Here is a 17,191-nt window from a genome sequence, read left to right as displayed (position 1 = left end):
AGAATGTTAAACTCATTCTTGAAATTGAATGAAAAGTTTACCCTAAATGCTTATATAGGTTCGGCCAAAGGGAAGAATTATGGGAAAATATTAAAAAAAATTCCTATGGTTTAAAATTGATATTCGAAGTGTTCTATAAGCTTTAGATATCAATTTGGATCGATTTGGAAGCTTGAAATAGAAAAGAAACTGATTTACAAGTTTTGAGAATTGTGGGATACTATTGCATAAATGTGTTATTTGAGGTGTTCAATGCTGAATGATTAAGTTGGGTTGATGATTAAGGATCAAGGTGCAAATCTAGCTAAGTATGGTAATGGAATTCTAATAGTCTCAATAGTTGGGAATTAATTGTAAGTTTTTAAAAGCGATGATGTTATTTTGTTAATAAAATTACAATTCTGGAAAATTTATTAGCATGTTGATTTTTGGAGTCAAATATTAAGACGAAATCAAATTGCAAGTTTATAAAGGTGGGAGATTAAATTCGAAAAGTCTAAGAAAGTCTAAGATGAAATTGCAAGTCTTTTAATGTTAAGGCATGGAATTGAGTATGTTATTAAAGTGCTGGAAATTTTAGTTATTAATGTGAAATGATCATAATGGTAAAGAACCATTATGAATTAAATGGAAAAATTGATATGAATTCTAAAAAGAATTCATAATTAGTAACTTGGTTGTGAATAAAAAAGTTGAAGGGATTATGATGAAAATAAATATTTATGGAATCGAATGAGTATTTTGAGAAGTTTGAAATTATGATGAAAGCATGATTTAGTTTTATATCGATTAAGTATTGATTTTTATTTCTTTATTTTTATAGACTTTTATATTATTAAATTTAGATTATGTTTGTTCGATACCAACATATAGTTTGAATATTTTATGTTATTATATGATGTTGACATATCACAATAAACCTAGCGAATAGAGCGATCCGAAAGGAAAGAATGAAGCGCACTAGTAAAGAGTATTGCATAAAGGTTCGGTAGTGAGACAAAAGTGAGTGTGGATTATTTATTTAATTATTCTGATCGATGACTACTTACGATAAATCAACCTCATATTATTTTAAAGTATGATTTATAATTTTAATTATAGATTATTTCCATATTGTTTATATAAATGTTTTATGGATGGTTTAGAGTATGAACAGCCCAAATAAAATTTTTATGATGATGAAATTTTAAATGTTTATGATTATGAGACATTGATCAATAGATGATTATAATATGATTTATAAGACCGTTGTATGTTGTATGGAGAGTCATAGGTACATTGGCATGTCATTAAATTGAGTAAATTCAAACTAAGTTATGATACATTCATATACATTATGTATTAGAACGTTGGTGCATATGTTTGAATTACACTTGGAGTGCATCTTATGATGATTTATGATTGGCACCGTGAAGTGCCTAGTGCGCACTTCATGTTCTACTCATGTACCTTGTATTCTCTTAAATATGCATTGGACTATGAAAAGTGAAATATGAAAAGTATGAAATATGTCAAATTGGTAGGAAATATGATGTGATTGTTGGGACTGTCGGCGCACCCCACGACACAGCAGAAACAAAACTCGACGGTCTCATAAGCGATCCAAGTACGTAAAATCGAAATCGAGAAGAAAGGATGAGAATACTTAGAATGGGTTCCTAGAAAAACAACAAAGACATCAGCGATAAGTGGTGATCACAAACGGTTCGCATTGTAAGCCTCCACGAAAACACGTCTCGACCTCTACTTAGTTCACCCGATTGATAGCAAAATTTTATTTTCCCAAAATCGGTTTTGAGAAAAACGACTGAGTGATTGGCTGCTAGACCTTACCTCACTTAAATATATCAGTTACCCTAACACTTAGGGTTTTTAATTTATTTTGAATTAATAAATTTCTTATTTAATTAATTCAAATTAAATATACATTAAAGACTTATAATATGAATTACAATCTTTAATGCTTATTTAAAATCTTTTTTAATTATTTTGAATTAAATATTAATTAAAAGAGTTGTAATCAAAATTACATTCTTTTAATGTTTACTTACTATATTAGGACAATTAAATCATGTGTAATCAAATATACATATATAACTCTAGATATTTAGCAACATACAACAAATTGTACATCTTTGCTCATTTCAATCCTAGGGTGTGACCCTGTAGTTCTTGTAACGTTAGTGTAATTATTAGAACATTCTAATATTACATACAATGAGTGACATCTAGCAATATATCATTGTCACCTAAGTTAAGAAATTATGATTCGGCATATCATCTTCGTGATTAACTCTTTTATTACATCCTTTATCCTTTATATCTAGAATAAGCACAAGTTTTATAATAGTCACACTTGTATACCCCATCTATTGTTTCTTGATATCTAGATTAGACTATAATTAAGAATAATTTGTGATATCACATATCAATTTATTCGAGCATGGCCATGCATTTCTAGTCTCACTCAATCAAGTGGCTTGTGATATATTTCCTATTATGTAAGAAGGACAAATCCTATCTTAATCATACACACCCCACTACATATATTGAGATATATTCAATAACAGTCTTTATAGTGCAACCAGTTACGAAGCATGTTTAACTGTATCAAAACATACAATAATATATGTTGGGATGACATTGATCTCAAGTCTGAGGATTATACATATAGTCATCACCATGAGCAATGTTATGACTGTTACATAATAATCCAAGACATATGCTCATGATGGGTCAATCCAATACATTGTTCTCTAACAATATAATCATGTATCAATTCTGACATCTCTATGTCAATGACAACTCCTTGTCATCATTCAATAACATGTTAGTCTTAAGCGTATTATTATTGTCCATGCCCATAATAATATTTGACTATGGATCTTTTAATAATGTTATTATATGAACTTTTTTATCTTTCAGTTTAAGTTAAACACAAACATATAACTAAAATAATAATGGCAATGTCTTTATTTAATAAAATCGGTAAATAAATGTATTATCACAATCATCATATGATTGGTCTTTGGGCATACTCTAACAGTAATTACGATAGTTGATGATGACTATCATGTTTTTATTAAAATCATGAGATGATATTGATTTTCAGGTATACGATGAAGAAATTTATTTGAATAGTCGGTTTGAAAGTTTATTATTATTTTTAAATCACTTTTAATGTTTTATCGTATTTACAATATTATTTATGTTTTATCTCACCTTAGCTTATAACTGCCTCACTAAGTTATACTTAATGCATGATGATTTTCATGCGTAGGTTCTGATAGAGGTAAGGACGTGCAGTGAGGAGCCTCCCGAGCATCTTTTTGGAGATGATCTGTATTATCACTATTAGTAAGACATCTTTTATGTTTCCTTTGACTTTTAGTGGCATGTATAATTATGTCACTAGTTCTCTTTATCGGATTGGTTTTTAAATGGATTGTAATAGTAAACTAGGACCATTTTATTTTATCTAGTTTAATTATTTTTGTAGTTATGAATGAGTAGAATATATATAATATATATTATTATGGTTTAAATGGTTTTAAAATTTCAAAAAGTTTAGACAGTTTTAAATAGTTTATGAATCAACATTAAACTGTTTAATTTTTGTCTGAAATTGGATTCATTTTCAATGACTATATATATATATATATTAAGAAAATAACTTTAAAGTTGAATTAAGAATATTTTTTAATGAACAAAAATTTTAAGCTTTCATGTTCAACAAAGGTTTGTAAGGTTAATGTGACATCTTTAATTCGCATTTCGAAATGTATACGGGTTATGAGTGTTACACCACCATCGTTATCCTCTGACTTCAATCGACCTGAGTTGCTCATGTTGATCGTGAGTGTTAACTAATAGTTTTAGTACATGGGTTTCGTAGTTGATTTTAAAATAATTCATTTATTAAAATTATTTGACATATACACTGATTCAGATCAACTTACTGCTCGAGTTGACTGTGGTAGAGGGTATTACCGATGTTAGCTTTGTCGAGGTGTGTCTCTTACTGGTGCTATATTTATTTATTAGATTTCTTGATTTAATTGGTTGTTTTATAATTTGTTTGTCAGCATGTTTGATTGTCAGGAATTTAATCTGGTTGCAATGAATTATTGGAATCGAAATACATGCTTCAGAACAAATATATGCTTCGAATTAAATATATGCTTCATAAATATTATTATTCAAATCAAATTAGGCATTAGATATTTTTTTCATTTTGCATACCATGTTGGGATAATTTCTATAAGGGGAAGTTCAGTGCATTCACTTGATTGGGTGAATGACACTTTTTCAGATTCAGTGGCCTCTGTCTTTGTAGCTGACCCCATTTATATGGTGTTTGGATTGGATTTAGTGTGGTCCCGGGGAACCCACTCTTCTGGGTGAGATTAGAGTACGAGTGAGTCCATAAGCATTTGCATAACATTTAAAATTGTCATTACTATTGATGATTTGGCGTATGAATATATTTCTGTGAATGCTTCGGACTATAGTTTTACTTGTTTATGTTTGCACTTTATTTGCACACTAAGCCTCGTTACGTACTCCCCCTTAGTTTCTTATTTCATACATCTGAGTTAGGTGAACCGGTACTTAGAGTTCGACATTTCCACGTTTTCATTATTTATATAGTATGACATTTTCTCAGACTTTGTGACTATTACTTTGTCAGTATTTTATTCAGAAAATATTTATTTTATTTAAACATTTAGGGAAATTGGACATTAATTAATTATTTTGGATTGCTAAGATTATTTTAATACTTATTTGACATACTGGATTTTCTTCAGTTATTTATTTAATAATATTTATTAGTTTTGAAGTTTTAAATGTCTTCTAGCATTAAATGGTTATGTTAGAGTTTCAAAATTCAAAATGATTTCGTTAGGGATAAGTTTTAATATGACTTTCGAGATTCGACCTAATTTTCCTTTAGGACGAGTTTAGAGGTTACATTCAGTGGTATCAGAGTCATGTTCAACCCTCAAATTATTAATCTCCATCACAAGATTTTTTTTATAAAAATATAAAAAAATAAAGATGCATAAAATATTTTTTAATTTAAACTAAGAATTTTTGGAATTATTATTTTATTATTATTATTATTGAATATATTTTTATAAATGTTTAATTTTGGGAACTCCAAGTAGTAAGTATTATCTTAGGTTCTATCTTTGTAAATAGTTCTCTGTGGTAATTCATAAGAATTATCGTCTCGTGACCAATCATGGTCAATTTCATACCGCTGCAGTTAGAGATAACCTTCCATCCCAGCGGGTTAGACCCTAAATTTTAACAAAGTTAATGAGACTGAGAGAGTTGAGCTACCTACAAATCAGACTGAATATCAACATACTTGAGGTGAAATGCATCCACACTGTAACATCCTCTATACCGAGTTAGTGACTAAATTGTTAAATTTTAGAATTTGGTGATTAAAGTAGAATAATTGAATAGTTCGAGGACTTATGTGAAATGTTATGTAGGATTGAATTGCAAAGAAGGAGGAATAGAAGGATAAGATGGTCATTTGTAAGGAAATAATTAAATTATGTTATGGTTATATAATAACCCACCTGGAAATGGTGGGAAGCAAAAAAATCTAAAACTTCCAGAGTTCTCTTCTCATCCTCTCTTCTTCATGCATGGAAGACAAGAGCAAATGTGAGAGTTCTTATTAGTGGATTGTTAGTTAAAATTTAAGTTTGGTTTTGATTATCAAGTGACACTTAAGCTTAAGGAAAGCTTAAATTGTCCTAAAACAACAAGAGGAATGGTATAGGAAGGATTAAATAAAGTAAGTGAATAAGTGAAATCTTGGTAGAAAAATAGTTATTAGATATCATACCAAATTTGACTTGTCATCAACCTAATTAAGGAGTACGAAGTGTTAAAATTTGAATTAGAACATGTTGCAAAGTTGGTATAATTCTTGAATTGTATATGGAAGATGGGATTTTGAGGTTTAAGAGGTGATAAATGGATATAAATGGGCTGAAGCATGTGTATTTGAGTTTAGTATATGAAAGGGAATGAAACATGAAGGGTTGAAGCTGAAAAGAATGAATTTTCGTGCTTAAAATTGATTTCTGAGCAAGGGGGTACCGGTACCCATTCAACAGGTATTGATACCTCAAGAGTAAAATTCAGGAAGATATTCAAAGGGTACTGATACATAGGCAGTGTATCGATACCCTCCTTGAAACGAAAACTTTCGACTATAATTTGTGTACTGATACATAGGCAGTGTACCGATATACCAGTGAAGGGATGTATTGATACCCTATAGTGTGTGCCGATACACTTCAAAGGAAAAATAGAAATGGATCTTTCTTTTAGTTTAAGAAATGAAAATTAGAGTATGCTATTTAGAATATTGATATGTATAAATATATGATTATGTATACATTAAACGTAAGCAAGTTTCGGAACGATCACCGAATTATGATTCAATTCAAAGAAGGAAATATTAGAGGTGGATTTGGGAACTAAGTGTTACCAAGGTGAGTGCATATTAGTTAGTGTATGATGATATATGGAAATAAGACTTGCGATAAGTCTATTCCTATGTTAGAATGCATGAATTTATGATTATAAGTATGCGAATGATATGATTTGTGTGAAGGCATGATTATATGTGTTGACATGTTCTTGTAGGTAATGATATGATGATAAGATATAAGATATGTGTAATATATGAAAAAGTGATATAAGTTGTGTAATAAAACATGTGAACTGATATAACTAATTAGGAGAATAAATGGAAAAGTGATATAAAATAAGTAGTATTTACTTATAAAGTAAAATGAGATTATGTGAACAGATAGTATTGATAGGGCACATAAGACTACATGTCTATGTTTTAATGTAATAAAGTGAAATGAGTCCAATGATATTGAAGTATGTGAATATAGTATATGTGATATGTAATATGTAACAATAAGATATGAACTGTATGAAAAGATTATATGGGTTATATGAACAATATGATTCAAAGTTATGTGATTTCATGATCACAAAAGATAAGCTATGCGATATGAATGATATGATAAAAGCTATAAGCATATGAGATATGACTATGTGAATATGTGAAACGATAAAAAAGAATGCCCATTTAAGTGTTAGGAGAACTAGAGGTATAGTTGGCATGCCAAGAGTCAAGGGTTACCTATGTCTTTTGAGACATATGAATAGTTTACCTATATCCTTCGGGACATATTAACAGGATTACCTATGTCCTTCGGGACATATGGACAGTTACCTATGTTCTTCGGAATATATGGATAGGTCCTTTGGGACATAGATTTCATATGCCGCTTAGTGGATTTTATACAAGCTCTGGTGACAGCATATGTGTGCACAACCTCAATGTACTCGCATATCTTTATCACATGTGTACATGGGCTATCTAAAAGATATAACATGAGTAAATTCTATGTGATGCTATGTGTTTATTTGGTGATATAATATGTATGATGTGTATGAGTATTAAAGATAAGACTTATATGATAAAAAGGAATTAATGATAATAATATAAGTACTGATAGGCATGTTAATGATATAGTGCTTTGGTTATATGAAAGGATCTATGCTTTTGTCTGATATGTTAGTATTAATTATTTATGCATTGATATGAGTAGAGTTATATTACATGATTTATATGCATCACTAAGTCATAGACTTAGCGTGTGAGTGTTTCACATGTAGGTTCCAGAAAGATAGAAGAAAAGCAAAGAGGAGCAAGACATGTCAGATTCTCCTTTCCACATATCAGATCAGAATTATAGTTGAGTATATGTATTTTGTTATATAGAGTGTAGTTGGCATGTAGTCTAAAAATATAAATTGTATAAGCTCTGATATGTTTTGTAAAACCAAATTGAATTTAAATGAATGAAAAACAATCATTTTCTTGAACTATGAATTTAATTTTAGTCATTTTGTAAAGAAAAATGTTTAAAAAGTCAATGTGACACCTCAAACTCGGATCCGGGTCGGATACGGGTTGGGGGTGTTACACACACATACTCATGGTAATGGTTCATGAGAACCTTAGGACAATGAGACTATTTGGATTGATAATGATGTCATGAATAAGGAGCGATGTTTCAATGAGTGTCCTCTTCCGGCTACTGGTTCTTACAGTCCTAGTCAATTACAGTTTCAATTTAGGTACTGGCTCGAGTTAGGGATAAGGTTAGATCGAATAGTTTTGGTTCTACTGTTAGAGGTAAACCGACTCAAAGTAGGGATTCAAATAGGTCTGTAGTGAGACAGTCTGGGTTAGTTTATGCTCATCGAAGGCACAAGGATCAAGATGAGCCAGATGTTATCGCGACTACATTTTCTACAAATTCTATTTCATATTTGCACCGCTTGATAATGGTTATACTCACTCTTATATAGCGAGTGTGGTAGCAGAGGGTCTTGAAATTCCTGTTGATAACACCAAGGTTGCATTCTCTGTTCATTTTTCTGTGGGTACTTCGGTGGAGGTTAACAAGGTTTATAAGAATTGTCCGTTAGAACTTCACGGTAAAATCTTTTTGGCTAATCTGTTGGAGTTATCTTTTAGGGATTTTGACTTTATCCTTGGAATGAATTGGTTAACCACTCACCGAGTTAACCTGGATTATGATCTAAAAAGGGTTATTTTAAAAACTTTTGATAACCGTGAAGTCATCCTTATTTGGGAACGTCGTGGTTTTCTAACTAACATTGTGTCAGTTTTAAAGGCCGAGAAGATGATTAGAAAGGGGTATGTTGCTTACATTGCTTACATTATGGATCTGAGTCAGCCCCACAATAGAATAGATAAAATCAAAGTTTTAAGGGAATTACCAAATGTTTTTCCAAAAGAATTGCTTGGTGTACCGCCTAAGTGTAAAGAGATTGAGTTTGACATTAAGGAATACTGGGCCACAACTTAGGCGTCTATGGCATCTTATCGGATGGAACCTAAAGAGCTCAAAGAGCTGAAGGTTCAGTTGTATGAATTATTGGATTGGTGTTTCATTCAACTGAGTGTTTCACTGAGCATCATTTGTGTTTGTTACAAAGAAGGATGAGACATTTCAGCTTTGTATCAACTATCGGAAGTTGAATAAACTGACAATTAAGAACAAGTATCCATTACCTCGTATCGATGATCTCTTCGATCAATTTTATGGAGCTTTAGTATTTTCTAAGATATACTTGAGATTCGGCTATTACGAGCTTAAAATTAAGGATTCTGATGTATCTAAAATGAATTTTCAAACTCGTTATGGCCATTACAAATTCCTCGTGATGCCTTTTGGTTTGATTATTCTCCTGTTGCATTCATGTATATAATGAATAGAGTATTCCAACCCTGTCTGGATTAGTTTGATGTTGTCTTTATCTAGGATATCTTGGTTTATTTTAAGTCTGAAATTGAGCATAAGGAACATATGAAGATTGTCTTGCAAACTCTAAGGAATAATTAGTTATAAGCGAAGTTCATAAGTGTGAATTCTAGCTTTCAGAAGTTACACTTTTGGGTAATATAGTCTCTTCAAAGGGTATTCAATTTGATCCAAATAAGATCAAGGCCATTATGGATTGAAAAAAACCAAAGAATGTACTGGAGGTTCAAAGTTTCTTAGGTCTAGCTGGTTATTAATAGAGGTTTATGGAAGGTTTTCCCTCAGCGCTGCCCCTTTAACGAAGCTTTTTCGAAAGAATGTTCCTTATGTTTGGACTGAGGACCAACGATCCAGTTTTAAAAGGCTAAAAATTGTGTTGACTGAAGCACCGGTTCTAATTCATCCTGTACTCGGTAAGGCTTATATTGTGTATAGTGATTCGTCTCACACTAGATTAGAATATGTACTTATATAGGAGGGGAAGATAGTGACTTATGCATCGCGGCAGTTGAAGACTCTTGAGTGTAACTACTCTATCCATGATCTTGAGTTGGAAAACATGATCTTTTCCCTAAAGATTTGGCGACACTATCTTTACGATGAGAAGTGTTACATTTACACTAGTATCTTCTCACTCAAATTGAGCTTAAGTTGAGACATCGGTTGTGGTTAGAATTGCTCAAGGATTATGAATGTGAAATCGAGTATCACCCCGACAAAGCTAATGTGGTTGTCGATGCATTAAGTTGTAATGCTATTGCAGATTTAAGGGCTTAGTTTGCTCGAATGAGTTTGTATAAGTATGGTAGTCTATTGGCAGAGTTGTGTATAGTTCATACTCTTGCTTCCTATATCTGTGTGGAACAACATAACGATCCATTTTTGATTCATCGAATTAGATAGATTGAGAATAGTGCATCTCATGGTTTTACAGTTGATTAGGACAATATTATGTGTTTCAGAGGTATGTACTACATTTCGAGGAATTCTTGTTTAAAGCAAGTTATCCTTCGTGAGGCTCATGATAGTCCGTACTCTATGCATCATGGTGGAGACAAAATGTATAGGAATCTCCGAGAGAGGTATCGGTGGAAATGACTTAAACGGGATATCGTAAGTTATATGTGTTGGTGTTTGACTTGTCAGAAAGTGAAGGCAGAGCATCAGCGTCTTACCAAATCTATTCATTTTATTCCGGTTCGAGTTGATTACTCTCTAAATAAATTAGCACGACTTTGTATTTATGAGATTATCTGTTTGCATGAGGTACCGTTATCCATAATCTTAGATCGTGACTTGAGGTTTACCTTGAAGTTCTTGAAGTCTCTGCATAGTGCACTTGGTACACGATTAAATTTTAGTACTTTTTACCATCAGCAGATAGATGGTCAGTCAGAGCGGGTGATTCAGATTCCAAGACATGGTAAGAGGTTGCGTTATCGATTATAGCGACAGTTAGGGGGAGTTTTTACCGTTGTCCGTACAAAGCCTCGTACGGAGCCATCTTAATATTGGCCTAAAGATTGCTTCTAATAGATAGAAATCCTATGATGATATGAAACATCGAGATATTGAGTATGTAGTGGGTGATGAAGTCTTCTTGAAAGTATCTCCGTGGAAGAAGGTATTATGTTTTGGTTGGAAAGGTATACTGAGTCCTTGTTTCATTAGGCCTTATCGAATTATTCATCGTATCATATCGATTGTTTATCATTTTGAGTTACCACCTGAACTTTCTCGTATCCATGATGTCTTCCATGTTTTTGTGTTGAGACGTTATCGAGCCGACCCGTCTCACATTTTAGATGTGGACAGGGTCGAGATCTGACCCAACTTAAGATTCGAGAAAAAACTAGTTGAAATTCTCGATAGGGATGAAAAAGTTCTTTGGAGGAAGACTGTTAAGATGGTTAAGGTCTTGTGGCATAATAGAGGTTATGACGAGTCCACGTAGGAGATCGAGAAGACAATGAAGGCTCAATATCATCATCACTTTCCTCCAGGTAAATTCCGAGGCTGAAATTTTCTTTAAGGGGAAGAATTGTAACACCCGAAAATTTCCCCAAATTAAAACCTTAAAATTTTAGGAAATTTTAAACCTTAAATCCCTAAATTTCGTTTGAGACTAAATTTTGAAAATTGGAAGTTTTGTGCTTATTTCAAAAACCTAGGAAATTTAATAGATTGATTTGTAATTAAACCATTTTTAAATCAAACTTCCCACCCCCGATTATATCACATGTGTGACACCACCAACCATTGGGTACTATTGCTGAGGCACCCTCGTCGCCGATAACCTCGTCTAAGCATTCTGGCATATCGTTATTTTCGATCCGAAACCACTGCCTTTGTTACCGAATTGATCTGAAATTATTTAAATAGTTCGTCGATAATTATTGCAGTGATATAGGAATCGTTTATTGGGGATTTGATTCGGCATCGTAATGTTGCAGGAAATATCGAATCGGGAATTAAGTTATCACTTCCGCCTCCATCGTTATCCGCTGACTTCAAACTGACCCGAGTTGCTCATGTTGATTATGAGTGTTAATTGATAATTTTAGTACATAGGTTTCGTAGATAATTTTAGAATAATTTATTTATTAAAATTATTTATCGTAGACATTGATTCGGATCGACCAGTTCTAATTAACTGTGGTAGAAGGTACTATCGACATTAGCTTTATCGAGGTGTGTCTCTTATCGGTGCTATATTTATTGATTGGATTACTTGATTTATTTGGTTGTCTAATAATTGTTTTGTGAGCATGTTTGATTGTGGGATTAACCTGTATTCAAGATTTTATGCCATGTGGTTTTGTGAATCTGTTGGAATTGAAAATTTTGTTGTGCATGTTGATTATCCAGTTGCGATGAATTATTGGAATTGAAATACATGCTTCAGATTGAATATATGCTTCAGAAATATTAATATTAGGATTGGATTAGGCATCGAATATTTTGTCATTTTGCATACCATGTTGGGACGATTTCTGATAGGAGAAGTGCAGTGCATTCACTCGATGGGGTGAATGATATTTTTTAAATTCAGTGGTCTCTGTCTTTGTGGTGGATCCCACTTATATGGTGTGTGGGTTGAATTTAGTGTGGTTCTGGGAAACCAACTCTTCTGAGTGAAATTGGAGTACGAGTGGATGCATGAGCATTTCCATAACATTTTAAACTATCATTACTATTGATGATTTGATGTACTAATATATTTTTGTGAATGCTTCATACTATACTTTTACTTGTTTATGTTCGCACTTTAGAGACACTAAGTCTAATTGCTTACTCCTCTTAATTTCTTATTTTAGACATTTGAGATAGGTGAACTGGTACTTGGAGTTCGACATTTCCATGTTTTCATTATTTATAAAATATGACATTTTCTCGGACTTTATGACAATTACTTTGTCAGTATTTTATTCTGAAAATATTTTTTGTTTAAATATTCTAGGAAATTGGACATTAATTTATTATTTTGGATTGCTAAGAATGTTTTAATATTTATTTGACATATTAGATTTTCTTCGGTAATTTATTTAATAATGTTTATTAGTTTTGGAGTTTCGAATGTCTTCTAGCATTAAATGGTTATGTAAGTCTAAGTCTAATTTAGGGGTTACAGATAATGTACGTTAGCTAATGTTTCTATGCAAGTGAAATGAAAATATAATGAGAAAATATGGAACGAAGGAGAAGAAAGTGAAGAAGTTTTTTCTCTCAAATATGTTAAAATATATTTATAGTAATTATAGCTAGTGGTCTCAGACATAAAATAGTTATAGTTGTTTGCAGTTCATCAAGCAAATCAGATGCTTGATTTTTGTTCTGATAAATTATGCCTTTGTTAAAAATTGTGTATTAAGGCTATGATACTTCTTATAATAACCGTATGTGTCATACATTAATTATAACTAGTCATAACTATTGGTTATATTATCGACTGCAATTTGTCACCCTAGCCAATGATCACGAGATAATTTTACTTTTATCAAAACTATTAGTGTCATTTGGTTTACGGGATGTAAGATTATTTGAGAATATGATTCTCGGAATGTAATATCAACTAGCATATTATTAAGAATGTTAACATTATCTTATTTGGTTTGTTTGGTATGATTGTAATATTACAATATTACAATGTTTGATTGATGAAATATAAGATCATCTGAATACATATTTTACTAAATTGTCATGACATATTTTATTTATAAAAAGTCAAACATTCGATGTTAAATTAAAAATAATTACATAAAAAATTATAAAATTATTTTTATTACACTATTTAAATTTTATAAAAATCATATTTAATATACTATCACCTTAGCTTAATAAAAAAATATTATCACCTTAGTTTAATAAATAAAAATATAGTATCAATATACTTAATATATTAAATGAATAATCATATTTTCACAACTAAAAATGACACCACAATATATGTTATTTTAAATATATGTAAAAAAATATAATACTTGATAGTTTGTTTTGTTTAATTCTTCTCTCCAACATGTAAAATCTATGTATTCGAATATGCTTCAATCTCTTAATCTCTATCAAGCCGAATGAATAGAAGATTACTGAGAACAAACGTAATTCTAAACGGACATTCTAAAATCAATTAACACAAAATATAAAAGTAACAATCAGATAATATATTTAAATTATTAATATTATAGGTATCATAATATAGTATCAACAAAAACATAATAAATGTTCAAATACTATTAAATATTTAAATGTATGGAACACAATTTAAATGTTAAGTTAATTCAAAATAAAATATTTAATAAATTTATACCACGAATACTTATATCTCTAGTTAAAAAAATATGATACAAATATTTAAATAAAGAAAATTCAATACATAAGGAACAATTCTCATTAAAACATACTTAAGGAAATATTATCCAATTTAATAAGATTTAACAAATATTTAAGGAAATAGAAGGAATCACATTCAAATCATTTTGAACAAAAAAAGTGAGTAAGTATTGGTGTTATGGGTTGGTGAAGCAAGAACAGAAGAAAAAACCCAGAGTCCAAACATACAATAAAAACACAAACTTGTTATTTAAGCAATCATCTGCATTACAAAAACCATCAGATAACTATCCAAAACAAGAAACATTACATCAGGCAATCAGAAGCGTAATAAAAAGAAAACGACCAAACTTGATTAAAAACAGGAAAGTAATGGGTGGTGGGGTGGCTACCCAGTGTAGACGTGAACACCAATGGCGACGAGGAAGATAGTGATGAGACCAAAGAAGATAATAGTATGGACGAGAATCGAAACCGCACTGGTTTGCATGTTCCCAAACTCGAACACTCTGTTCCTCCCCGGCAACTGAAACAACAATCCCGGACTTAACAGAACCACCGCTATCACCACCGGTCCCCAATCCGCCATTGCTTTTATTTTCTTTTCTTTCTTACGATATTCTCTGATGAAATTCTGGGCTGTCTGTCGCTCAATGAAGAAGAAGACCAGCTCTGTTGTGTTGTGTTGTGTTGTGTTGAGAGAAAAGTTGAAGAGCAGGAAATGACTTAAAAGGCAAAGGACAACTGCCACTGCTATGGCGATGTGGCACCTTTATGGAACGTCCGTCCCTTTCCCATTACGATGTAAATTGCAAACGTATATGCAGCGCTGCAAAATTATTAGATGGTAGCGGCTATTTATGTTATTGTGGTCAAATTACTAATATTTTTTATTTTAATTTTTAAAGATAAATCTTTACTTTTTTTTCTATACGTTAATAAAGAATATACAGTTATTTAAAAGTAATTTTAAAATTGATAGTTATGATTCATTAGGATCATGGATGATACGTTGAACTGGAATCATAAAATAATTTTTTGTAGTGTTGTTAGGGATGTGATGTTAATTTTTTAAATATAATATTAGTATTTTAAGTTTTTTAGTTTAAAGATTATTAAATAAATTTTTATTTTATTTTAAGCATAAATAATATATATATATATATATTATATTACAATATAATGTATGAGAGAAAAGATAAATTAAAGTTTCATTACAATATATCAATTATAAGATCTAACATATTGATAGATTTTTTACTTATGTTAGAATTTTATAAACAGAGTTTAAGATTCAAAATTAATATTATGAATACAATAAATATGATAAAAAATTTATCTATAATAAATTTTTATAATCGATTTAAGTTAATTAATGAAATATTTATAATTATAAAAAAATAATCATTATAATTTTCTTTAGAGAAAATAACCTCAGTGACCAAAAATGCCTTATAATATACGATTTTAACTGACTTTTTTTGGATTTGCCAAAATGACCAACTAAATCGCAATGCGATCGATAATTCGCAACGCGATCTCCGGTATCGCAAATCAGTTTCCAGATTCGCAACACGATTCTGACTATCGCATTGCGATTTCCCAAATTCGCGTTGCGATTTTCGTAAATCGCAACGCGATTACATAAATCGCAATGCGAATCTGACTATCGCAATGCGATTTACATAGCACCATTCGTATTAACGCGTATTTTTTTTTTCAAATTCCAAACACGAATATATTAATATATCGAAACACTGAACCGTCTACAGTATATCTCGTAATCGCAACTCATAACCTAAAACCCTAAATCACAACTCAGTCTCATCTCCATCTCTCACTCTCTAAGGCGACATCCGTCCCCATCTCCGATGAAATCAGTCCCCACGACGATAACAGTCTCCATCTCCGGCGAAATCATTCACGGTCAGAAATGGAAAATCAACCAAATCAACCACCGAGTGTTAGTTTTTTTTTTTTTTGAAATTTTTGCATTATTATTAGGTTTTTCATATTGAAATTGATGATAAGTTTACTGGTGTTTTCAATAATAGATTAACCATTTCACTTAGATTGCTTATTATATTCATTCTACTGCTGCCAATACTGCTAAATTGTTTAGTCTTTAACCCTGTGAAGTTAGTATTTGTCTTTGTTTTGTCTTTTGGTTAAAGTAATGCAATCCATTCAAGTTTCTTTTAATTTTAGTATTTGAAACCGAGAATGACTATCGCAACGCGAAAATGACTATCGCAATGCGAATTTGACTATCGCAACGAGAGAATCGCAATGCGATTTTCATTTCGCATTGCGATAGTCAAATTCGCGTTGCGATAGTCATTTTCGTGTTGCGATTTTCATTTTCGTGTTGCGATTTAAAGTTTCAGAAACTATTCTACTTCTGCAAATTGAAACTTGAATGAATTGCATTACTTCAACAAAAAAACAAATACTAAATTCATAGTGTTGTAAATTTAAGTTTGAAGAATAAACTACTACTCTTTATGTTTATTGTTCATATCTTCACAGTGTAGTTTTTAGTATATCTAAATTGGTATGTTTATTGTTTTTGCAGAACTTTTATTCAGCTCAATTGACCTTAAGAAATAAACTAAGCCTGGCCAAAACAATTGCGTCGAAGCTTTCACCTGCACAAAGAAAAATATTTGAGGATACTTGCTTCGGGCCATGGCTGAAAGTACAACATCCGGGTGGAGATGCTATGTTGACCCATCTGTTTCTTCAAACCATGACTAGCGATCTACCAGAGACTATACAACGTCGTGATGAAGAGATATGGTTTGATTTTTCACCGGCTTATACGTGTTTTGAGCGGGAGGAGTTTTGCTTAATCACCGGTCTACGCTTTAGACACGATGATGTAGATCGGTACACTAGACATATTACCCGCCTATCATGGTTTTCTTGGGTTTTTCCTGAGCAGTCAACGGAGAAGT

General features: G+C 31.4%; 1 protein-coding gene across 1 annotated transcript; it reads right to left on the bottom strand.

Moving 5' to 3' along the window:
- Positions 1-14,622: 14,622 nt before the first annotated feature.
- Positions 14,623-14,873, bottom strand: LOC120149186. Its single transcript, XM_039162068.1, has one exon. The coding sequence runs from the start codon at positions 14,821-14,823 to the stop codon at positions 14,623-14,625; it is 201 nt and encodes a 66-aa protein (XP_039017999.1). The 5' UTR covers positions 14,824-14,873.
- Between the last annotated feature and the right edge of the window lie 2,318 nt (positions 14,874-17,191).

Source organism: Hibiscus syriacus, unplaced genomic scaffold, assembly GCF_006381635.1.
Source record: "Hibiscus syriacus cultivar Baekdansim isolate YM2019G1 unplaced genomic scaffold, ASM638163v2 tig00110989_pilon, whole genome shotgun sequence".
Taxonomy (NCBI): Eukaryota; Viridiplantae; Streptophyta; class Magnoliopsida; order Malvales; family Malvaceae; genus Hibiscus; species Hibiscus syriacus.
Note: the sequence above shows the minus strand (reverse complement) of the source record. Positions and strands in the feature narration are given on the sequence as shown.